Here is a 26,649-nt window from a genome sequence, read left to right as displayed (position 1 = left end):
TTTGTCATTACATTTCATAAGATTCTCAAAAAGTTTCCCCTCAATTTGAAAATTTCAAAACAGAATCTTTTAAATATACTAATCTTTAGAAGAAACAAGTTTAGTCTAGCTGGGTCAGCTACCTTAGTGGGTGGTTGATTTCCTCAGTTACCTTTAGGCTATGTTTGTATCTTCCAAAGATAGTCCAAAGGGGGGGGAGGTATGCAAATTTGAAAGCTGAGATAAGTATCTTTCTATCTCCTAATATCTGACTGTTCTGTGTTTCAGGAATCATAGACATCGGAAAGACAAATTCATATCAAATTTATTCAAATAATTTGGAAACAGGGCTGGTAAATTATCCCTTTTCAGGAAGATCTCACACTTTTTCTAAAGTTAGGAGGTTGATAGTAAAAAGGGAACTCTTGCCTTTTCTAGTTGAAATGAAAATCTATCATGTGGCACCTTCCCTGGTTGTACCTATTTTTTGAACTGCTATATACAAGTGGGAAAATCAAGGAAATTTTGTATATGTTTATAATATCAATCATATGCATACACATATATAGGCATTTTACATTTTTTATCTGCTGGCACAGTATTAAATGGCTTCATAGTTGTGAGACCTCAGAATTTAGTTAAAATTATGAAGGAATCCACATTACTAAAATATTAATACTAGGGCCCTTTCTCTGCTTTTACTTGTGGGAAGGAGCCCTTTGCCTATTCCCTTTTTATACCTTGTTCAGTAGAAAATGTGTACAATGCCTGGGGAAATATGGTTTTCCCTCCTACTGTATAGTATCCTGGCTTTTTATAGGCTTGAGGTGAGTTACTAACTTAAACTGGATTTTCACTCCAACATTTTGCCTCCACAAATAATTTCCTTTAATTTATACTCTTCTTAGAAGCTCAGAATTCAGTTTCTTTATAGAATTTCTTCATAATCTTACTCATTTCCTTCCATTGGCTTTGACTTTCCATTTGTCTAGGGCTGTGCCATATGAAGACATACTTGCTATTTGCTTTGGACAAGGCTTGACAATTTAAGATCTATGACAAGAAATGTTTTGCTAATATTTTTCTTACCAGTGATGAGGATTTTAACACTGGTTCAGACATGCCATTGGCTGTGTAGTAATAGAAACATCTTAAGTGGTCATGGGGAACTAAGGTGTGGTTTTTTCTGCGTATTTGTGCTCTTGAAATAAAGCATTATGAGTGAGCCCAGATTATCAAAAGCACTTAGCAGAGGGACTGGAGGGGGAGGCAGTTTCTGGACTATGTCCGAGGTCTAGATGCTACAGAGCTATCTTACAGTGGGTAATAGAAATGCTTCAAAGCTACTGAAGGTTGTTACTTAAATGAGAAAGCTCCTTCCTAGCCAGTTGAAGACAGTTTGCCAGATAGTTCCATTAAAAAGGATCTCTTAGGAAGTCATTCATTCAACAAGTGTCCCCCCCCCCCCCCAAGCTACTAGTTCTATGCTAGGCATTGAGGACACGAAGTGACATAGCTCTTGCTCTCCTCTTTCTAAGGGAAAAGCCACATGTAAGTATATACAAAAATTATGCAAAGTCACTACAAGATAATTTCAGGGGGAATCAGCAAAGGCCTTATGTAAATGTGGTACCTGAGTGAAGCTTTTAAAGGAATCTAGAGATTTTGAAAGGTGGAAACGAGAAGAGGAATTTCAGGAATAGAGGGATGGCCTGTGCAAAAAAATAGAGGTGGAAGATGGGAGGAAGAGTTAGGAGGTCAAGTTTGACTGCACCAAAAGTTGTGTGAAAGAGAGTAATGTCTAAGAAGCCCGGAAAGGGAGGCTGAACTCACATCATGAAGTTAAGTAAGCACAGACTAGAATTTGAATGAGTAATACCTATTGGTGACATTTGGCTTAGGTATAGGGCGTCTTGAAATGTCAATCTTTGAGATTTTTCTTTTGAGGTTTTGCTTACTTTTTTTCTCTTGGAGTGAATTTTGAAAACCAGATACTCATTATACTTTCCAACTGTTAATTTACAAGCTTGGTGTTTTTTAAACTGAGTTAGCCATTTTAAAAGTTAATTTGTGAGGACAGTGATTTGAGCTTCTTTTACTTAGCTAATTTCTAATAAAAATTGGTTTTTTGTTTCCATCATAAAAGTTATTTTCCCAGTTACTGTTCATTATAACTGGAAAATTTGCATTCTATTTCTTCTCATTCCCCTTACCTTTGAGGATATATTTAGAAGGAAAAACAAAACAAATGTTTTCTTAAAAGCTCTAGTTCTTATTATATATTTCTTCTTTCTTTATACTCTCTCCCTTGGTAATCTTATTACTTCTAAGGCTTAATTATTCCCTCTATGTATACTCTAGAACCAAGCACAATTTGTAGGACATAGTAGATATTTTTAAAATGTAGAATTGTTATATTGTTCTCTGCAAAGTGTCTGACTGAGATTCAGGCATCATTGAACTGTACAAGTTTCTTGGGCAATATCTCGTTCTTGAAAATGAATCCGTTTGACTTTGCCCTTGACCCTAGGGCTTCCCCCCTCAGCAATTTCTAAACATCACTCTTGGTCCAATGCCTTCTTGCCCTTAGGTCTTCAGGGCCTTCTGGGTTTCTGGTTCTGTTGCATTTGAACCCCAATCCCTTTCCCCTTTCTTCTATGAACTGGGTATCTGATTTTAGTATTTACTGACTCTTTTCCATACTAGATTACAGTTAATCTAGGATTTAATCAGAGATAGTTATTTTGAGTAGGAAAAGGGGAGTGTCGATTAAAAAATATCTCAAGATAAACTAGAGGTATATATTAAAAAATTTTTCAACCTGTCTAATTGTATGATGCCTGAACTTGCTAGTTAATACTTAGATGAAATTCCCCTGTACTTAGATTGGTTCTCATGAGCCTCTCTCTATTGAGAACCTATGCCATGATATTTAACTGCCTTTTAACCCTCAAATCACAATGGCATCATATATACCTCAGAAAACCTCCTTCCAGTTTGGAATTCACCTACCTGGCCTTGCTGACCTGTTCTACCATCTCAAATTTATTCAGTAAGCCCTATTGCTGGCAAAATGATGGTGATCCTCCCACATCCCTATGCAATTATTTAGCAAATGAGATGCTCTCCCTCCTCATTCCAGACAGGAGATATTTTATTCCATTGGAAATAAATATATCTGTTACATACCATTAAAGTATTTACTCATTACCCTGAAAACAATGATTTGACATAATGTCAGGTTTCCCAAAATTTCTTCCATCACATTCTCAACACTGTATCTCTAGCATTTGTCTCTCTCATGCTCCAGTCTGTTATTTTCAACTAGGGAGATAACATGTCCACTGTCCTTTGCTTTGATCAGGTTATATTTGTAGTATTCCATTATGGGCTGTCTATTTCAGAAAGGAGAGCAATCCAGAAGAAGACAGCCAGGATGGCTAAGAGCCTTGAGAACGTCTTAGGCGATCATTTGGAGAAAATGGGGATTTTAAGCCTATAGAATACATTACTCCTTTTCACTTACTCTGCACTCTAGCCAAACTTTTATTTGCTGTTCTCACATCATCACATTACATCTTCTGTGCCCTGTTTACAGCCTATCCTATTATTCCTGGAATGTTCTCTCTCCTCTCTTCCACTTGGAACCTTAGCTCCCTTTAAGCTTTGCTCAAGTACTATTTCCTTCAGGAGGCCTTTGCTGAATCCCCTATTTGTTAATGCCCCCTCCCATAACTTTGTATTTGTTTTTTTTATAGATATTGTGTTTACTTATCTGAACTTACTGTATCCTTCCCCGGGAACAGTGATAATTATACTTTTTGACTTTGTATTCCTGTATCTAGCATCATTCTAGGCTCAGAGTAGGCACTTGATACATGCTTTTCATTTGCTTGATTCATGCATCTTTTATTTATGTATCTATTATCCTATTTAATCCCCCCCCCCCAGTAGAATGTAAGCTACTAGAGGGTAGGAACTGTTTCACTTTTGTTTTTGTATTCCTGTACCTAGCACAGTGCCAGGGACATAGTATTCACTTAATAAATGTTGATTGCTTGATTTTTGATTATTGCCCTCTCCTGTTTTAGGCTTTCATGATCTTGAACTTTGGCAAACTGGTGTTCCTGCTTCTTGACTCTCTTTCAATCTAAACTTCACACTGCTCCCAGTTGTTTTTTCTGAATCACGTTCCTGATCATATAATTTCCTTCTTTAAAACACTGAGTGTTTCATGTTTGACTGCCACATAAATTCCAGATAATCTGACAATTCTCCATATTATGTGGCCCCAGTCTACCTTTTTAGCCTTGTACCCCAAATACAGTTTTGCCTTTTCATATCTTTCCCTTGTATTATTCTGTCTCTTCTGTCCAGAATGTCTTTTCTTCCCATCTATTCTTTTTGTTGGTTTGTTTGTTTATTTTTTGGTGGGGCAATGAGGTTAACCGTTAAGTGACTTGCCCAGGGTCACACAGCTAGTAAGTGTCAAGTGTCTGAGGTCGGATTTGAACTCAGGTACTCCTGAATCCAGGGCCAGTGCTTTATCCACTGTACCACTTAGCTGTCCCCTCCATCTATTCTTTCTAAATCCTACCTATACTTCAAGGTTCAAATGAAATGCTACTTTCTCCATAAAATCTTTCCTGACCCTCCCAGTCAGAAATGGCACCATCTACCTCTGAACTCTTATAACATTTTACTTGTGGTTCTTATTCCATATCACTTTATATTTTGGTTGTGTACAGATAACATGTTACGATAGGTTCTGCTGCTTACACTTAACCTTCGTTTCCTCATCTATAAAAAAGTGATAATTATTATTGTGTAGATTGGTGATTGGAAATTGGCTATTAACTGTAAATTACCATGTAAGTAAGTGCTGTTATTGGATGTCTTGCTTCCCCCATTAAGATCTAAATATCCTTGAGTACAGGAGCAGTTTTAATCATCTTCATATCATCCATAATATGGTGATATTCATGTTTATTTTCATTGATTTAAAAGAATAACTTTTGGGATTGGGTAAAATGTTTGGTAAGAAGACATTAATAAGGGGCAGCTAGGTGGCACAGTGGATAGAGCACCAGCCCTGGAGTCAGGAATACCTGAGTTCAAATCTGGCCTCAGACACTTAACACTTAATAGCTGTGTGACCCTGGGCAAGTCACGTAACCCCAATTGCCTCACTTTAAAAAAAAAAAAAAAGACGTGAATGGAAGTAAAAAATGGAACCTTGATGTATCTCAACAACCCCTACCTTTATAGCATTTTTGTTTTTGTTTTTCCTTTTGGTTTTGGTTTTCTGTGGGGCAATGAAGGTTAAGTGACTTGCCCAGGGTCACACAGCTAGTAAGTATCAAGTGTCTGAGGCCAGATTTGAATTCAGATCTTCCTGAATCCAGGTCTGGTGCTTTATCTACTGCACCACCTAGCTGCCCTCTCTTTTTTTTTCCTTTTAAATTAAAAAAAAATTATTTATCTATCTAGCTGCTTATTTATTTATTTATTTGTTTGTTTGTTCATTCATTCACAGGGCAATAAGGGTTAAGTGACTTGCTCAGAGTCACACAGCTAGTAAGTATCAAGTGACTGAGGTGGAATTTGAACTCAGGTTTTCCTGAATCCAGGGCAGGCGCTTTATCCAATGTGCCACCTAGCTGCCGAACTTGACATATCTTAAATTGAATTTGTCTATTCTTTTTTCTTATTTTTTTCTCTGAAAGAGATTTATTTCTGGTTATATTCAGTCATGAACAAAAATATAATTAACATAGTTGGAATTTTAGGCCCCCTGGAATTGGCAGCATTCTTACACATTTAACCACGAGGCTTCTTAATCAAAGGATTATCTGAGGTCTTACTCATAAAACATGTATGTCTGGCAGAAGAGTTTTAAAATGAGCTGTTTTTATGGAGTAGCACATGGTCTTTCCCCACACCTTTCCCTTAAGCTTAATTCTTTAGACATGAGGCTTAAAGAAGTTTGATCATGTAATGAAATTAGAGTTGAGGAAAGACTAGGACACACTTTCATCAAAATACATACTTTATGGGAGGTTTAGCATGTGTTCTTTTACCTTCTGTTTAAACATTCTCTATTTCCACTACATTTTACTACTTAGCACTCTGCACTTTGCCTCTTTTACCAGAAGTATAGTGTAGTAAAGTTGAATAACTTTCTAGTCTCTCCAGAAGGAGAATCTTCCTTGCCTTCCACCTCTATCCCAGGATCTCAATAATGCAGTCTAGATCACAGTAAGGAAGAAGCATCTCATTTTTTTTTTAAAAAGTCATTTTCATCATTTTAAATGAAGAGGTTTTTTTGTTGTTATTGTTATCAAGAGATGGGGGTCACTGGAAATAGAGATAAATCTAGTCGACAAATATTTGATTTAGCACTTTTTCAAGAAACCTTTATAATAAATATGTGACTAAGGATCATTTTATATCACTGTTGATAATGATGTAAAATAAATGTTTAACATTTTCCCAATGAAATATGGTAGCCCTGGAAAGATTAAGCATAGCAGACTTCATTGAGAAGAAAAAATTATATTGGTGTTAGTTGGGATATGCTTGTGAGGCTGGAAGTCAGTCAAAACAAAAAAGTGTTAATATCTGGCCTCTTTTACAAGTATTTCCCCCCCTTGAGTAATAAGTGGTAGTTAGGTCTTTGATTTCATTTTTCATCAGAAAATTGCAAAATAATTTACAACTATTTTTCATGGAACTTTTGATACTTAGGAACAAAGAAATAAAAAAGACTGAATTTTAGGATTTGAGTATCATCATCAATGATTATTGAGCACCTTTTTATCTTAATATACTATGCTTTTAAATACATGGGTTAGTCAAAGTGATGCACTGATTGTATGGTGCTTATATTTAAATGGAAAAAAATATACATGCTCACAGAAAAGAATGTCAACAAGAGATTGAATAACAAAAACTTCTTATATCCATGCCCTCATCAATGTGCACGTTCTCTTCAGTGTTACAGATCACAGCTTATCAGTGTCTTCTTATTCTTTGTTTCTTGTTAATATTTTCCTAGAAATCCTTTATAAGGAGTCTTTGCTATGCACTTTATAGAGAGACTAATGAGGCACAGAGGCTATCTTTCAGTTATCCATCACTCTTGCTATATAAGCTTCCCTATTCCTTTTTCTAGTATATATCTTTGAGAATATTAACACTACTTTTTATGCATAATTCTTTGTTAGTCATATGTGATAGCCTATTTACACATTGTCTTTTTCCATTGCCCTTCTGGTCGTCTGTCACTTTAATTGTTCAGATGCTGGTATTCTTTGATTTTTAGTCACACAATATTGTAATAAGATATTTTATTCATTAAGTGAACATTTGTTTTGTGCCTGGTATATGCAAAAACTATGCTAGTTGTTGGGAATACAAAAACAAAATGGAACATCTCATTTCCCCAAGGGGCTTAAAATTAAATTGGAGCAAAAAGGTGGGTGTTAGGGGATAGCTAGGTGGTGCAGTGGATAGAGCACTGGCCTTGGATTCAGGAGGACCTGAGTTCAAATCTGGCCTCAGACACTTGACACTTACTAGCTGTGTAACCCTGGGCAAGTTACTTAACCCTCATTGCCCCACCCAAGGAAAAAAAAAAACTGAAGCAATTCCTACTCACATTCTAATGTAAGCTTATATTCTAATGGAGGAAACCACAAGTACGTAAAATGATACATACAGCATAAATACAGGATGGGCCAAAAGTCACAATGTTTTAATAACTTAAAAATTTTTTTTCTTTATTTTTTGTTATTTACAAGATTTGATTTTTCACACATAATGTAAATTCATTTCCTATCTATACTGTATATGATGCTATGGTATTCTATATTAAGAAAAAAAATAAAGGAGTTATTAAATATTGGAACCCCTTTGTGACTTTTGGCCCACACTGTATAAAATTAATAAGTACAAGTCTATACAACGTGGTTTGCCTTTGAAAGGAGAAAGGTCACTTCTTCATAAGAGATGAGTGAAGGAAGAGATAGTGAGGCATGTGTGATGAAGAAGAAGGAAGAAGAGGGATTCTGGGGATTGATCTCAGTGTTCTCAATGAATTAGGAGGCTAGGCCTTCAGTTGATAGGATGGGGTATCGATCTGCTGTGGGAGACCTGAGGCCAAATGAAATTCTTTTGAATAGCCTAAATGGTGAGTGGAATAAAGAATTGATTAAGGAATATCATCTTATTGCATTTAGGGCTTAATTGAGATTATGTAATATAATTTGTAGTGTTTTTTGTGACTCTTTCTAGCTTCATCCAACCCCGCTTGTATAGTCAAGTTAATAAGTCAGGAAACATTAAGTATCTCTTATGTACCAAGCATTGTGCTAAGTGCTGGGGATACAGAAAAAGGCAAAAACAATCCATGCCTTTGAAGGAGTTTGCAATCTAATGGTGGAAACAACTTGCAAACAAGCATGTGCAGATAAAATGTATATAGGATATGCTGGAGATGATCTCAGAGGGAAGACACTAACATTAAGGGCAATTGGGAAAGGCTTCTTGCAGACGGTGGGATTTTGTTTTCTTTTTCTTCTCTTCTCTTCTCTTCTCTTCTCTTCTCTTCTCTTCTCTTCTCTTCTCTTCTCTTCTCTTCTCTTCTCTTCTCTTCTCTTCTCTTCTCTTCTCTTCTCTTCTCTTCTCTTCTCTTCTCTTCTCTTCTCTTCTCTTCTCTTCTCTTCTCTTCTCTTCTCTTCTCTTCTTTTCTGGTGGGATTTTAGCTGAGTACTAAAGGAGGCCAGGGAAGCATGGGCAACACTGTTAAAAGACAAGGAGTGAGGGGATGAAGTGTATTGTCTTTTATTTTTTCTTTTTTCCAGACTTTTATTTTTTTTCATATTTCATGGAAAGATAGTTTTCAATATTCATTTTTGTAAGATTTTGAGTTCCAAATTTTCTTCCCTCCTCCTGAGGCTAGCTAGCAGTCTGATATAGGTTATACATTATAATCATGTTAACATATTTTCATAGGAGTCATGTTGTAAGAGAAGAGTCAGAACAAAAGGGAAAAAAAACCTCAAGAAAGAAGAAACAACAACAAAAGTGAACTAAATAGTATGCTTCAATCTGCATGCAGACTCCATAGTTCTTTTTTCTGTATGTAGAGAGCATTTTCCTTCATGAGTCTTTTGGCATTGCCTTGGATCATTGTACTTCTGAGAAGAGCTAAGTCTATCACGGTTGATCATCACACAATGTTGTTGGTACTGTGTACAATGTTCTCTTGGTTCATTTCACTCAGCATCAATTCATGAAAGTCTTTCCAGGTTTTTCTAAAATCTTTTTGCTCATCGTTTCTTACAGCACAATAGTATTCCATTACATTCATATACCACAACTTGTTCAGCCATTTCCCAGTTGATGGGCATCCCCTCAGTTTCCAATTCTCTGCCACCACAAAAAGAGCAGCTATAAATATTTTGGTACAGGTGGGTCTTTTCCCATTTTTATGATTTCTTTGGGAAAGATGAAGTGTATTGTGGGAGAAAAAGCAAGGAGACCTGTGGCACTGTGTCATAGAGTCCATGGAAGGGAGAATAAGGCGTAAGAAGTCTGGAAAGGTAGGAGGGCCCAAGATAGGAAGGGCTTTAAAAGCTAAACAAAAGATTATATATTTGATCCTGGAGTAATATGGAACCACTTATGTTTATTAAATAGGAAGGGGACATAGTCAGACTTGCATTACAGCTAGGTGGAAGCTGGATTGGCATGGGGAGAGACTTGAGGCAGAGACCAACCAGAAAGCTTTTGCAGTACTTCAGGCATCAGAAGTTGAGCCTGCACCAGAGTGGTGCTAGTATCAGAGGATAGAAGGATGAGTATATGAGAGATGTTATGAAAGTAGAAATGATAGTTGCTTTTGGTGGGGTAAGAGGTTGAAGAGTTGAAGATGGATGCCTAGTCACCTGGTAACTGGAAGGATGGTAGTATCTTTAATAGTAATAGGAAATTTAGGAAGAGGGGAGGTTTTGGAGGGAAAGAAAATGAGCTCTGTTTTTGAGTTTAACATGTTTATAGGACATCCAGTTCTAGATGTCTAGTAGGTGGATGGAGATTTGATACCGGAGGTCTGGATAAATAGATATGAGAATCATCCCCATAGAAGATAATAATTGAATCCATGGAAACTGATGAGATCTCTAAGTGTAATAGTTTAGAGGGAGAAGAGAAGACCCAAGACAGAGCCTTATGGGACACCCACAGGTTGGCAGGTGCGACTTGGATGAAGATTCAAAACTAAAACAGTTGTCAATTAGGAGAAACAGGAGAGGACAATGTTACAAAAACCTTGATAAAAGAGAATAACCAGGAAAACCAGGTGATCAGCAGTGTCAAAGGCTGCAGAGAAATGAAAAAGAATGAGAATTGAGAAAAGGCCATTAGATTTGGCAATAGAGATCATTGGTAACTTTGGAGGGATCAGTTTTAGTTGAATGATTACATCAGAACCTATACTGCAGATTTAAGAGAATAAAATGAAAGGAAGTAGAGGCACCAAGTATAGATGACCTTTTCAAAGAGGTTAGCTGAGCAGGAGATGAGAGAGAGATAGCTAGGAAGGAAATTTGGGAATGAATTTAAGTAAAAGGAAAGCAATCAGTAAATATAGATTGAAGATTAGTGTTAAAAGTGGGAATGGTAGAGAGATTCTTCTGGAGGTGATAGATGGGATCATATCACTCAGTAGGAGTGAATTGCAACCCGTGCAAAATTGGGGCTTGTTAGGGTATGATGTGTGATAGGATAAGGGGGCAAAGGACTCATTTGTTAGAAGATAATGTAGAGTTGAATTTATTCACCAAGGGTTGAAGATAGGGAATGGAAAAGAATGTATCCATTGCAGGGGCAGGATGGCCTGGGACTTAGGGATAGAGATATTAGAGGTCAAATAAATGAAAGTTTTATAAAAAAACCAAAAGTGATCAGTATTTTTTCCTTAAGTGAACCTTTGTCTCAAGAAGGAACTGTGGGTAATTTAAAGCACTAAGCATTTCCTGATTAAAATTAATTTTGTTCTCTTCATTTCGGTTCGTTGTCTATTTGCAGGGTTTGTCCTAGTTAGCCTAGTTGTATGGGCTTTATCTTCAGCTGCATGCCGTAGTCTAGTCAATAGGTAATTTTATATCCAGTTGATTTTTCCAGTGTAGATAGTTAAGCTGAATTCTTTTGGGTAATTATAGATCTCATTTAGGAATCTCTACAGTATTCCAGGTCTTGATGCAGTTGATACCATGTCATCCATGAATAAGAGCATCTAGAGAACATCACTGTCTATAAGGAATTCCTGTTCCACTTCAACTAACAGAATCACAGGCTTGACAGAAGCCTGAGGCCATCTAGCCCAACCAGTATCTCTGAACAAGAATCTCCTCTACAACATACCTGATAAGTGGTCCTTTAGTCTTATATAGAGATCTTTGGGGGGGGGGGGTGACTACTGTTTGCTGAGTCAGCCTATTCCATTTTTGGACAGCTCTAAGCATTAGGATTTTTTTTTTCTTTATTCTGAGCCTAAATTTGCCTCTTTGCAACTTCTACCCATTCTTTTGAATTCTTCCCTCTGGCATCAAGCAAAAAATGTCAAATCCCTTTTCTAGCTGATAACACCTTTAAATCCTTGAAGAAAACTATCACACATTTCTCATATATCTTCTTCAAATCTCCCAAATCTAGGATAAATATATCCATTTCCTTCTTTTAGCATCTTTACAGAGCATGATTCAAATCCTTCAATATTTGAATTACCCTTCTTTGGATGTTCTGCAACTTCATATTATGTGGTGTCCATAGCCAAGTGAAAAACACAGACTGTTCAGTGAAATATATCATGATTCTCAGCTTTTTGGTCCTGGACCCTTTTGTCTATCCTAATGTAGTATAGTGTGGGGTTGTATGCACACATAAATTTTTTTGGTTGCCATTTTGTACTGATTCATTATGATTTTAGAGTTCACTAAAACCCTTCTAACTTTTTCAGACCAATAGTAAATATTCCTCATGTTAACCTTGTTGAATTTTTTGAAACCAAGTGTAGAAACTTTAACCTTTTAATTTCACTTGTTAAATTTAACTCGGTCTTCTAACCTATCATAATCTTTTTGAATCCTGATTCTGTTATCTAACATGTTAACTATCCCTCTTAGCTTTGTGTCCTCTGCAGATTTCATAAACATTCTATGTCTTTATTCAAGTCCTTTATTTTAAAAATAAAAAGCTAAAATGTTATTGGATGTATGACAAATTCCTGGGGTATATCACTGAAGACCTACTTCCAAGATAACATGGAATCATGACTACCAGCTGCATTGGACAACCTCTGATAGTGGCACACACTTTTGGCAAGCATAAGTCATGCTATGCTGTATTACATAACACTTGATGTTAAGTATCTGACGGTCGTAAACACTTAAGCTTTTTTGGGTTTCTTTTTAAAATTACGTTTAAACATGTGGTAATTGATTTAATTACTTAGTCTTGGTAACTACTTTTTTTCCCCTGTGTGTTGGGAGGGAGGGAGGGAGAGTGTGTGTGTGTGTGTGTGTGTGTGTGTGTGTGTGTGTGTGTGTGTGTGTGTGTGAGTGAGAGAGAGAGAGAGAGAGAGAGAGAGAGAGAGAGAGAGAGAGAGAGAGATTTTCAGAAATATCCCAGATGCTCTACTTTGTTAAATGGCTGTATTTTTTCATTGATGAATAGACTCAGATTTGTAAACTATGTCATTTGGGGCTGTAGTTTGAACTCCTTTGCTTTGTTGAACTAGTGCATGGTATCCCCAGAATTTTAGAACAATTGGCTTAAAGATGAACTAAGACTTTTGGAACACCTTGTACTATTCCATTCTACTTTATGGTTTTAAGTGGCTTGCAACATAATCTTGTGTTACTTGACTTTCCTTTACTTTATATTTGAAGGTCTCTTGGTCAATTGCAAAATTTCTTTGTAGTGGAATTGTTAAATTGAACCACTATGGAAGCAATCTATGTATTTTTTCCACTGGTGCTTTCTTTTCTAAATTAATAAGTTCTGGATAGTTTCCTTACATCATTTCTTACAGTATGGTATTCAGGATTTTAAAATTTTCTTCTTTTTTTAGGATAATAAACATTTTTATTTAAAGTTTTGAGTTGCAAATTCTATCCCTCCTTCTCTCCCTCCCCTCCCTCCTCCCCAAGTCAATAAGCAATCAGATATAGGTTATACATGTGCAATTATGTAAAACATTTCCATAATAGGGATTTTGTAGAAGAAAACTTGAATAAAAGAAAAAAGAAAGAAAGGAAGTGAAAAATCACATGTTTCTGTATTCAGTCAATATCATTTCTTTCTTTGGAAGTGGATAGTATGATTCATCATTAGACCTTTGTGATTATCTTGGATCATTGTATTGCTGAGAATAGTTGCCATTCACAGTTCTTCATTAAATGATATTGCTGTCTCTGTGTACAACATTCTTTTGGTTCTGCTCACTTTGCTGTATATCAGTTCATGTAAGTCTTTGCAGGCCTTTCTGAAATCATCCTGCATGTCATTTCTTATGGCACAATAATATTATAACACAATCATATACCACAGCTTGGTTAGCCATTCCCCCAGTCGATGGGCATTCCTTTGATTTCCAGTTCTTAGCCACCACAAAAAGAGTTTCTATAAATATTTTTGTACAAATAAGTCTTTTTCTCTTTTTTGGGATGGCTTTGGGGTATAAACCTAGCAATGGTATTGCTGGATCAAAGGGTATGCAGAGTTTTATAGGCCTTTGGGCATAGTTCCAAATTGTTCTCCAGAATGGTTGGATCAGTTCACAACTCCACCAACAGTGGATTAGCATCAGCTTTCCCAACAACCCTCCAACATCTAACATTTTCCTTTTTTGTTATAGTTGTCACTATAATAGGTGTGAGGTGGTACCTCAAAGTTGTTTTAATTTGCATTTATCTGATCAGTAATGATTTAGAGAATTTTTTCATATAACTATAGATAGCTTTGATTTCTTTGTCTGAAAGCTGCCTGTTTATATCCTTTGACCATTTCTCAAGGGAGTAACTTGTATTTTTTGTAAATTTGACTCAGTTCTCTATATATTTGAGAAATTAGGCCTTTTATCAGAGATATTTGTTGCAAAAATTCTTTCCCAGTTTTCTGCTTTCCTTATAATTTTGGTTGCGTTGGTTTTGTTTGTGCAACATATTTTTAATTTTACATAAAACTATCTGTTTTACGTTGGATAATGCTCTTTATATCTCTTTTGGTCCTAGATTCTTCTCCTGTTCATAAATCTTACGGATAAACTATTCCATGCTCTCTTAATTTGCTTATGGTATCACCCTTTATCTGTAAATCATTTACCTATTTTGTCATGTTATTTTAAAAACACTATAATCTGTAAGTTGTTTCTGTCCAGCCTGTCTTTGAAGTTTTGGCTTGTACAGAGATAATGACTACTTAAAAAATAGTTTTTGCTTATTTTCTTTCAGCTTTAGTTCCACTGACATTTTGTATTATAAATTAATTCATTTCTCTTTTGCTTCTTAGGAAAACTTTTCTAGTCTGCCTATGGAATTTTTAAAAATTACCTTTTTCCATTTTTTAATGGATTTCATTTTCCTTTTGAATTATTCTAGAATTTCTTATTTTGTGGTCTCTTGACATTCCATAATATTATTTCATCAGGCATTGGTTCACTTTCCTTTGTCTTATAATATTCCTAGAAGTATAAGAGTTTTGTAATCTCTTTGATGGCTTATTGCTCATCCTTCTAATCTTATTAGCATCTTCTTTTTTGATTAATCTGTTGCTGCTCTGACTTTTTACTGAGTTTTCATTTTCCTATAAGTTTTGGTGTTTCAGTGTTTTTACCTTATATTGTCCACTCATTTCTTACTTTCCCCTCTTTCCTGATGGATAGAGGTGAAGAAAGATTTGGGCTGAAAAGGTATATTAGCCTTCTGCCATTTTATGTATTTCACTAACCCATGGTCCTTAGTAAACTGGGTAGAAGGAACAATATTACTCCCAGCTGAGTTTCCATTTCCTAAATCCCTTTATAGCCACTCACACCAGACCCCTCCACCAGTTCCTTTCGTGGTTCATATATTTTCTTTCTCTGCTTTTTTTTTCCCCCCTGGCTTGAAAGAAGGAAGGGAGAGTGTTTCAGACCTTTGTAGGGCTTGGGAGCCCCTACCTTGGGGACTGCCCCAAGCAAAAGGCAGCATGCTTCTGTATTTTCTTTCTCCCTAATTCTTAGAATCAATGTCTTTTATTTTGTGTGTGTGTGTGTGTGTGTGTGTGTGTGTGTGTGTGTGTATGGGTATGGGTAGGGGAATCAGTAATTGAAGGGATACAACAACAGAGTTTGCAACTGAAAGGTATGGGCCCCAGGTACTAGCCCTGAGGTTGTTTTTTGTACCCCTTATGGGAGTGTAGTGTGGGAGAGAGGTGCTAAGTGAACTCTTTAAGGATTAGTGTTCTTCAGTGTTAATTCATAAGGATTTCCCCATATCTGGGTTCTCTCTTTTGTCCAGTATGTTCAGTTGAAATTATTCTTTATAATACCTCTATCATATCAGTTGTAATTGTTCTTTATAATACCCCACATCTGGTGGGGATTGGTATTCAGAGTTAATGAGGATTGGGGTAAGTCTCTAGTCCATTAGCTAGTGAGTGACCTGGGAGTCTCAAACAATGTTATCTCAACATTTTATAACTTCATAAGAGATTTATAAAATTTTCACATATACATGTGGAACCAAAATATAAGTTTATATTAAGTGTTGAAATGAGAGACAAAAAACATGAAAATATTTTTATTAATGGAAAAACATGACAGTTGAATTTTAGGGATGTGAGGTTGATTAGCTGTTGGAGAGGCCAGTTTTTATTTCTTCCCTATTACTTTCTTTTGGGGAGGGGGACAGGGCATTGAGGTTTAAGTGACTTGTCCAAGGTCACACAGCTAGTAAGTGTCAAGTGTCAGAGGCTGGATTTGAACTCAGGTCCTCCTGAATCTAAGGCCAGTGCTTTATCCACCGCGCCACCTAGCTGACCCCCCTATTACTTTCAATGATACTTTCTGACTATCATTTATTTTACTACTTAATTATTTTTTGTATATTACTTAATTCTTTCTCATGTGATAGCTTTTCTAACACTTCATGTTGATCACAGAATTGCAGAATCAGAATTTTAGGGTTGGAAGGGACCTAGGCATTTATCTATTCCTATTGATACCTGTCAATTCTACAAGCATTTATTAAGCACTTACTGTGTGTCAGGTACTGTGATAAAGAATCTCCAATGTCATGTGCCCATTAATTGATCTTCCAGCCTCTGCTTGAATACTTCCATCAAGGGGAAACTCACCACCTTGCTTAGGTAGTCAGTTTTATTCTTGGACAACTCTAATTATTAAGAAGCTCTTTCTGACATCACACCTAAATTTGCCTCTGCATCTTCCACCCTTTGTACTTCTTTTGCATGCCCTTTGGGGTCAGACATACTTGAAGATAGAAATGGTGTTTCCATCTTCATCATCCCCTTCCCCACCATCTTGCTTTCCCTGTTTCTTCTCTTTCTCAGGATTTTAATATTGCTAGTTCCTTCAGGCAATTTGTATATGACATGCTCAAGGTTCTTTACCATCCTGGTTTACCATCCTTTGGACATTCTCCAGCTTTTAAATATCCTTTTTAACCTAAGATACAAAGACTAGATCACAGTACTCGTGCTATAGTGTGGCAAAGGTAGAGTCTATTGGGACTAGTCACCTCCCTATTCCTAATAGCTTTGCCTCTCTTACTGTATCCTAAAATTATATAAGATTGTTTGGCTGCCACAACATAATTCTAAACCATTGAGCTTGGAGCCCACATATGACATCACATCACTAATAACTGTTCTCTGAATCCAGCCATCCAATTAGTTCTGAATCCATATTATTGTGGTTTTTTTAATCTACATCTATCTTCTTGATAATGGTGTGATATAATTTATCAAAACTTTTGCCAAAATCTAGGTTACCTGGGTCTACAAAATTACCATTATCTACTCATTTTAAAGTCCTGACAAAAAAGAATGTATGTCAGCCCAGTGTGACCTATCCTTGATGAAGTCATTGTAATACTGCTTCCCTTTCTAGGTGTTCATCAACCATCTCTTTAATGATGTATTCTAGTACTTTCATATTTCTTAAAGTCAAGTTCACTGACCTATAGTTTACAGCAGGGCTTCTTAAAGTTTTTCCATTTGCAACCCTTTTTTCCCTGAGAAATTTTTTCATAACCTCAGGTATATAAGTATAAAAAATAGGTACACAAATCAAACATTTACTGCCAAATTTTTCGCAACCGTCATATTCAGTTATGTGACCCCAGTTTAAGAAGCTTTACTTAACAGACTCTGATAAATTCTTTGACAGTTATACCACATCAAACACTGTTCTTTCCGTGTTACAGACACCTAGCATAGTGAGTTTGGTTTTTGTTTCTTGGCCCAAACTTGTGTTTACATTTGTATTGGGAACTCCTACTGAGAAAACACCCTTAACCAATGTAAATCAGTATCTTCTCTGAAATCTGGGCACACTGAAAAGGGATTTTCTCAGGGCCACATAATCAGCATATGTCACAAGCAAAACTTAAACCCATGTATTTCTGATTAAGAGACAAGCCCTCCCTCCTCTACCATACTGCCTCATAGTGTTAGGCATATAAGTCAATAAAAACTTGTTGAAATGAAATGAAAATGATATTTAGTTGACTCGATTTGAATTGGTGCACTGGATTAGGAATCAAATGACCTGAATTCTGATTTATATTCTACCAGTTATTAGCTCGGTAGCCGAGGACCCATAAACTAATTCTTCTGTGTCTCAATAAGCTAGATTAGATGATATCATCAATTCCTTCCAGCTTTAACATCCTGCATTTTTAGAAAGATTCCAAAGAGAACTTGTACTTTTTAGGACACAGTACTGTGACATGAGAGGTAGGGTTAACAAAAGCAAATTGTTATTATCTGTTATATGTTGAAGAAGTAAGAACAATTATAGCTTGATAATTTATAACCCAGTATGAAAATAAAAAGTTGCTTTTGAAGGGAGAAATTTTATACATTTTGAATGTTAAAGAACATAAGATTTCTGAGTCTGAGATGTATTTTCAGTTGAAAGAATGTGTTTTCAGGTACAGTGTAAGATAAAACAATAATTTAATCAGAAAACGTATAAGTAATTCTAACTTGTATTTTGTATATGTACTATATACTTATTGTCCGGCTTGATATAATTTAAGTTCTTTGAGGGTAAGGGCTATTAACTTTTGTCTTTGTATCCCAAGCACCTAAGCCATTTTCTGGCATATATCAGGTACTTAATAAGTACTTGTTAACTGATGATATCATCATTAAATTTGATTCCCATAGATTCAGAAATTACTCTAACGTAGACATGGCATAAAAATGTTTTGGATTCTTAAAATATACCTTCTCTACTAGGCCTGTCAATTTTTGAATGGTAAAATGTAGCTCACTGATCTGAGAATGGGACTACTAATGAAATAGTAAAAGAGAAAATATGGGTGGGAAACACATGATTATTCCTCTCTTGTTTTTCTTATTTTCATTCCTAAGGCCATGTAGAGTTAAGGATTCAGTAGGTTGAAATGAAAAGTTGAACTGAGAAAGCTGAGCTTGAAGGTAGTGCTAAGAGACCAGATTTAGAATGCCCAGACTTGGAAGATGGAGTTGAATTAGGGGAAGAAGAGATTTAAAGCACTCAAAATTAGTCTTGATGTCTTAGCTTAGACATACTAGGGCCCTAGAACGATTGAAAAGTAGTTATTGTTTGTCTTTGGTTTTCCTACTTTCCTTTTGGAATATCTTTCCTAGTTACTGTCCCCTACCCCTACACCTGATGCCTTGATTATTTAAAGCCTAACCATCAAGATTTTTCTTCCTTTTTCAAGAATATTCCAATAAAACCCTAGTGCCACATACCCTACATTTTGATCTGATTATCTGATTAAAATAATTTATACAAACGTGACTTTGCAAGGGATTTTTGTATTTTAGGAGAGTACTGTAGCCTAGGAGAGTAGTTAATTTTAAAAATTTTATTAAAACAATTTTTAAAAAATTTATTTTTGCGGGGCAATGAAGGTTAAGTGACTTGCCCAGGGTCACACTGCTAGTAAGTGTCAAGTGTCTGAGGCTGGATTTGAACTTAGGTCCTCCTGAATCCAAGGTCAGTGTTTTAGCTGCTGTGCCACCTAAGCTACCCCTAGGAGAGTAGTTAACCCCAAATAATCTCTGATTGCTATGCTATATGGGAGGGAGATGGTGGTGGGGTGGGGGCCTTACATATGAATTCCTTACTGTATTTGTTCCCAACATCAAAAAAACCCACCAAGAATTCTCAAAATAGCAGTGCATTTTTTCCTTATCTTAGTTAGAGACTCTGTCTTTTACCGGGATTAGTGAAATAGAGTGGTTCCATGGGGTTATTAACAAGTTATTAGAAACATTGAATCAAAATTTATATTCATCATATTCTTACCTCATAGTGATTTGCAGTTTAGAAAGCACATTTCTTTTAACTCTTTTGGGTAGTATCCCCATGTTATAGATAAGGAAAGTGAGTCCTAGCAGGATTAATAATGTGATTTGCTCAAAGTCATATATAGCAAGTTATCAGAGCTACAATTCAAACCATAGGCTTCTAGTTCCATATCTGAAATTTTTCTCACTGCTTCACAGTTCCAATTTTTTCCTTTAATTTTTCCTCCTACTTTTCTTCTTCTTTTCCCTCCTATTTAATACTTTATTATGCATGAACTTATTTTGAATTTTTTGTTACTGGATTTGACTTATTGACACTTATCCCATTTTTATCTCTGTATATACTAAATCATTAGAACTGAAAGCGACCTTAGGGATAATTTTGCCTTAATTCCCTCATTTTACAGACAAGGACATTAATATCTAAAGGGGAGTGGAGGTAATATGACAGTGACTTTATCAATAACATGTAGTAAGATAGTGGCAAGAACAGAACTAAAATTCTAGTTTCTCACTTTGTAGTCCAGTACCCTTGCCTAGTGCACTACAAACTTAGAGCCATTGTTTATTATCTTTGCTTTGGTTTTAGGTCAAATGGAGTTGAAATGGTGTTGTTTTTTTTGAGATTTAGAAAATCTTAATGTAGGAAAAGATAATTTCAGTAATCCCCATGCCTCACTCCCATTCCCCTACCCATTGCCCATATACTCCATTTTGGTGAGGTTCTTATACAGATACTCTAAAGGTAAAAGGGTACATGATGATTGCTCTACTCATCTTTAGTAGATCCATGACTCTGGTTCCTGAGTGTTATCTAGGTATAGGCTTTTATTCCAATTTCCCCTCCTTAGCCAAGGGTTGTCTTTATATGTCTTTATTTATCCCTTATGTTATATATCACTCCTTTTCAGCTTTCTTTTGTTGCATAAAGTACCTGAACTGTTTCCCAAAATTCAAATAAGTCTTGAGTGAATGTGGGTGAATGTGGTGATGCATTCTTGACTTTTCTTTCTTCTTTTATTAGCTCTTTCTGTTTACCTTCTTAAATGTACTGTGAAGACTGGATCTTCCACATAATTATATAGTCTTCTCTCTGCACCACCATCCCCCTCCCAATATATATGTGTACATATGTATATGTGTATATACACATTCAAACAAGAACTTTACTCCAAAATTGACTTTGCTTCTAAAAGTCTCTTACTCTCTCTGGGCTTTTGTTTTCTTCATTTAGGAAATGAAGGAGTGAGATGAGATCTTTTCTAAGGCCCTTTTTAGCTCTAGATCTATGATTTTAGGATCTCTCTTTGTAGGACTGGAGGAGTTTAACAATCTGTCTATCCTAAAATACTTGATTTTGTAGTTTTAAAAAGTACGTAAAGTTATAAGAATGTAGGAGAAAAACTGTTAGACTATTTTGCTTAGAGGAGTGACATTCTTTTTTTTTTTAATAAAAATTTTTACTTAAAAGTTTTGAGTTCTAAATTATGTCCCTTCCTCCTTCTCCTCTCCTCCCTGAGGAGGTAAGCAATCAGATATAGGTTATACATCTGCAGTTATACTGTCATTTTTTAATACCTATCTCAGCCAAAGTTTCCTGGTTCTTATGGTTAATTCTGCTCTAACACTGTATTGAGAAATGACTGTCATCTGGGTGTGATCTTACTGATGTTTCTCTTCTGTTTTGGTTCCTAGATCCCTATTTTTTTAATATATCTACAAAGATTTCATGTGTTATTTTGTAATTCTTCTATGATGTGGTTTGTTATCAATATTTAATAACCATTTCTGTATTTTTCCTTTTTCTTATATCACGTCTTCCTTTCCTCATCCCATATTTTGTATAGGTCTTGTTCAGCGCTGTGTGATTATCCAGAAGGATGACAATGGATTTGGGCTGACGGTCAGTGGAGACAATCCAGTCTTCGTACAGTCTGTTAAAGAAGGCAAGCAGTTCTTGATAAGCATTTTGATAAATGTTTTGTGTCTTAGGAAGTAAGGGGGTAAGATTAGAAAAGTGGCATTCATTTTCCACACTTTACTTTTTCGGGGGGGAGGCGGGGGGTGGGGTGGGGAGAGATAAACTAGTTTGTATCCCTTATAGGCTATGTTAGGTGAGGTGTGGACTCACCTTAGAGTGAAATTATATCAATGTTTAGTGTTTTACAAGAAGAATTTTTTGTTTACTGCAAAAAATATATATATGTGTACATATACATACATGTAAATATACACATAAACATATACATGTATGTGCTCATATATTGGATTAGAACTGTGATTTAATTATTATAGGCTGCTTTTAATGAGAAAATTCTTGTGCCAGTACAAATTAGTACCTGTTCTGCAACTTGTGGTTGTTTGGGGGAATGAGAGGTTAAGTAACTTGTTTGGTGTTACATAGCTAATATATGTGAGAGACGACTTAAATTTAAGTCTTCTTGGCACTGAAATTTGCTCTCTATCCACTAGGCCACAGTGCCTGCATGCATGTGCATGCACTGCACTCATGCATATTTGATGGCCATAATACAGTGTGGATTCCTGACATTTCATTTATTTGTGATACTAGTGAAATGGGTTTTACAAAGACATCTTGAATAAAGCTCAGACCCAAGAATAATGAAGACCATTCTAATATTCATTGAAATTAAAGAAATGAACTAAATTTTTACATAAGCAAATCCTTCTTTAGATGGAGCAGCCATGCGAGCTGGAGTACAAACAGGTGATCGAATCATCAAGGTAAAGAAGACTTTTCTTTTGTTGATAGTTTGCTGAATGATGCTAAATGTACTTCTTGACTAGTGCTTTCTTAAATTTCAATCCAGTTGCATATTATACAAGTATTATAGCTAAGAAAAAGATTAATTTGTTATATTTGAGTTCATTTCAACCAACACTTGTTTAGTTTTTACTATGAATAAGACATTGTGCTAGGAGCTAGTAATATAGAGGTTAAACTAGACATTTTCCTGTCCTCAAATAGTTTATATGACTTACTAGGGATTTGCTGAAAAATGTTACATTAAACAAAATATGAGAAAGCACTTAAGTTTTAGAGCCTTTGGGTAGCATTTAAATTGAAAATGTTTGAAAATGAACTTGTTGAAATGTTTATAAGTTAGGCTTTTGGAAGGAAATTAATATGTTTCTGAAAACATTTATTTCTTATCTTTTTGTTTGCTTATTCTATACCTTGGCTGTGGAGTTCACATGAAAAAAACAAAAATGTCTCATATTTTCAAGTACTCTTCACTCTAGAGAATTTGAAAATTCATTGTGTGATAAGTCTTCTCATTTGAATAGGATGTAATGTGCTTCACAGCAAGTATCTTATGCTCAGATTCATAATAGTGTTAAATATACATTAGTTGCTAACATTAATGATGATGAAGGAAAATGGGGTCAAATATATCAAAATCTCTTAATATCTTTGTTATATTATGGATATTTTGTATTGTGTGTGCAAGTTTGTAGATGAATATTTATATCCTTTACACCATTATAGTGAATCAGAAATACCCGATTCCCTTTTTTTGTTTCTTATAGGTAAACGGAACTCTAGTGACTCATTCAAACCATTTGGAAGTGGTGAAGCTTATCAAATGTAAGTAAATGTTTATGACATTCCTAATTTGACATTTCCTGAAACATTTAAGAAATGTCTGTGTCTGAGCAAAACTGCTAATTTGCTAATAGGTTTTTATGCTATGGACTCAATGTATAGAGTTTTCCACAATATATTAATTGACATAGTATTGGAAACATATGTAAAAGAAATGATGTATGCTTTAGGGAATTCCTTGGAGGTGGGGGAAGGGAAGATGAAAGGAAATGGAAGATTATATTGAATGATGAACTAAACTAGAAGGGATCTGAGAGATCATGAGGTATAGCTACTTTTTTGCTCAAATGAATGTCTAAACCATATTGATCTAGGAATCATCAATATAGAAATAATAGTTAAAGCAGTGGAATCTGGTAAGGTTACAGGGAGAGTATAGAACAAGTGTTCTTAACCTGTGGCTGTGGATACCCAAAGAGTCTGGATGGATTTTAGGGGTTCTGTGAACTTGGAACTTTTAATATCTTGATAACCCTATTTCAACATAATTGACTTGTTTTGTAATTTTATGTGTATATTTTGTTCATTTATAAACATTATTCTAAGAAGGGATCCATTATGGTCACCACACTGTAAAAGGGGCCAATAACCTCAAAAAAGTTAACCCCAGGTATAGAGGGAGAAGAGAAGCCTTAGAAGAACCTGAGGGAATAGGTGACATGATGTTTAGATATTAAACCAGCAGAGGAGACTGAAAAGGAACAGTTGGACAAATAGGAAGTGAACCAGAAAAGAGTAACATAATGAAAACGCACAATGGAAAAAGTATCTGGGAGGGAGAAGGTGGCCACTAGTCTCATATACATAAGTCATGAAGGATCAGTACTGAGAAATTATTAGATTTGACAGTTAGGAAACAGTGGATCAACTAAGTGGTGTAGTGGATAGAGTACTGGGTCTGGAGTCAGGAAGACTCATCTTTGTGAGTTTAAATTTGGCTTTAAACACTCACTAACTGTGTGACCATGGACAAGTGACTTAACACTGTTTGTCTCAGTTTCTTCATATGTACAATGAACTGGAGAAGGAAATGGAAAACCTCTCCAGTATATCTGCCAAGAAAACCCCAAATGAGGTCACAGAGTTGAGCATGATTGAAAAACGACTTAATAACAGAACAATGATAATTTCAGAGAGAGCTCTTTCATTTGCATGAGTAGCTTAAAAGCCAAGTTGAACAGAGTTGAGGAGAGGAGAGGAAATAGATGAAGCAAATATAGACAACTTTTTCAAGGATTTTGACTGAGAAAAAGAAGAGAGATATAGTATGATAGTTTGATGGGATGATAGAGTGTAGTGAGGATTTTTTTTTTTTTTTAGCAAGGGGGGCGGAGATTTGGAAATGTTTGAAGACTGTAGGAAATGAACCAGTTGATAGGAAGAGGTTGACCATTTGGGGAAGGTGTGATTGAGTCCGCTGGAGGAGACAAGAGATGTGATCAAGTACGAATTTAAAGGAGTTGACTTAGCAAGAAGAGCTACCCCATTGTCAGAGGTGGAGGAAAGGAGGTAATTCAGAGATGATAGCAAGGAGTTCTGAGTTAAAGAGAATGGCAAAAGAAGAGGCTCAAGGTGAATGGCTTCCACTAAAGTAAGCTGCAAGAGTCTCACCTAAAGAAGGGAATAATTGGTTATTGGGGAGCTGCAGGAGGGAAAAGAAAGGTTAGAATAGCTTCTGTGGGGAGTGAGATAGGAATTCAAGTAGCACTAGCTTGTTCCAGTGAGTCCATTTGAGGTTGGAGAACATTAGATTGTAATGTACCCACTTAGCACAATTGTGGGATTTCTTCGAGGTTCATTCAGCAGCTTGTGAGTAGGAGCAGAAAAGGGTGGTGGGAGTAATTCTGGGCTGAACTTTTACAAAAGAGTGATGACAGGACAAAGGAGGCAGGAGATTCAAGAGAAGAGGACAGCGTAGAGTTGAAATGATTAACTATTGGGTTGAGGTTGGAAGGGGAGGCAAGTAAAGAAAGATTAAGATTAATGGCTTGAAAGCACTGAGGTGTGGGAGGAATGGAGGTCTCCAATGAGGTTGAAGAATAGAGGTGGGGGGGTGGAGCATAGAAACAGGTAGAATGACAGGAGATTTGGTCAGATAGTTGAATGTCAGTTTCTAATTTGGGACATGGAGTACTTGCAAGTAATGGCAGTATCTAGTGTGTGACCATATCTAAATGTGACTGAAATGGAGTGAAGAAGTGACTTAGGGGATTTAAAGAAGTTGAAGAAAGGGAAGTCAGAGTTTGAGGAAGTATTTACATAAGTACTAAAAGTCCCCCAATATAAGGGAAGGAGTTAGGGAGTAGAGGAAGGTGGAGAGTCAAGTATTGAATTCCTTAAGAAAGGAGGGAGAATGAACTGGGGGTCAGTATTTTACAGCTACCATAATTTTGACTGGGTGAAAAATTATAATTATGTGGATTTCAAAAGAGTAAAGATTACTGAATGAAAGAGGCAGAGGGAGAGTCTAGAAGAGATAAAGGGGAGCAAGGAGTATTCCTACTCCTCTCTTCTCCTGTCTCTCCCACCCTGGACCAAAGTTAGGTTCTAGGGCAGGAATGAGAGAAGGTATAGCCTCTGCTGGAGAGAATAGCTTGGATCCAGTGTTATATGAGAGAGGGTTTTGTGAAGTCCAATAGATGGGATTAGGATAAAAAGAAGTCCAGGATAAAGAGGAGTTTGTTTGCTATGGAACAGAAATTCCAGAATGCACAGTGGAAGGGGTGGACCAGGTTAGGTTGGTGCATGGCTAGTGTTTGGTTGAAGAGGATGAGGATAAAAGAACATGAAAAGGGGATAGGGGACAGTTTCTTCTAAATGAGACATAGGAGAGGATATATGAGTAATAGTGGCTTTCAGATAGGGAAACAACCTCATTCTCCAAGGCCTTACATAGAGAGCTGGTGCAGCCTGGGAGATTGGGAGAGTCGAGGGGCTAATTTTTGGAGAGTAGGGGAGAGGGTTCCACAGGACTAGAAGAGATGCTGGTCAGTAGTCAGACCTGGATCTGGCTTTGGCCCAGGCCTACCAGGTTGCCCTGTTCTCTTCCTTGGTGGCTGGCGGAGGGGAGTGGAGCATGGCATTGGTGGGTAACAGGCCATGCTATCCTACCAGGCAACCAGAATTGCATTCAATTTAATTCCATTTTCTCTTAATATTGGGCATAGATAATACTAGTGAGCATCTGGCATGGGACTAAATAACTTGTTAGGTGTTTTTCAGTTCTAGATCCTATGACTTTGCAACTAGTCCTTATGTAAATATCCTTTATATATTGAAGGCAATAGCTCAGTCATAGACTGTTAATCCTGAAAGTGTTCTTAGCATGATGCTCTTATTTTAAAGATGAAAATATCAAGTCTAAGAGAGTCTAAGTGAATTGTCTAAACCAGTGGTGTCAAATACAAATAGATCCTTTCTGGTCATATCTTGACTTAGAAAGCCACAAA

General features: G+C 36.2%; 1 protein-coding gene across 7 annotated transcripts in view; it reads left to right on the top strand.

Annotated features, from left to right (window-relative positions):
• The window catches only part of ARHGEF12 (Rho guanine nucleotide exchange factor 12), a 188,955-nt gene that overhangs the window by 99,673 nt on the left and 62,633 nt on the right, over window positions 1-26,649 (top strand). For all 7 annotated transcript variants that reach the window (XM_043994775.1, XM_043994773.1, XM_043994778.1 and 4 more), the window contains 3 exons: window positions 21,420-21,518; window positions 22,268-22,317; window positions 23,125-23,182. In XM_043994775.1, coding sequence (XP_043850710.1) covers window positions 21,420-21,518; window positions 22,268-22,317; window positions 23,125-23,182 — 207 coding nt within the window. The remainder of the gene's footprint in view (window positions 1-21,419; window positions 21,519-22,267; window positions 22,318-23,124; window positions 23,183-26,649) is intronic.

This window comes from Dromiciops gliroides, chromosome 3, assembly GCF_019393635.1.
Source record: "Dromiciops gliroides isolate mDroGli1 chromosome 3, mDroGli1.pri, whole genome shotgun sequence".
NCBI classification, from domain to species: domain Eukaryota; kingdom Metazoa; phylum Chordata; class Mammalia; order Microbiotheria; family Microbiotheriidae; genus Dromiciops; species Dromiciops gliroides.
The sequence above is the reverse complement of the archived record's forward strand: the minus strand, read 5'-3'. Positions and strand labels throughout refer to the sequence as shown.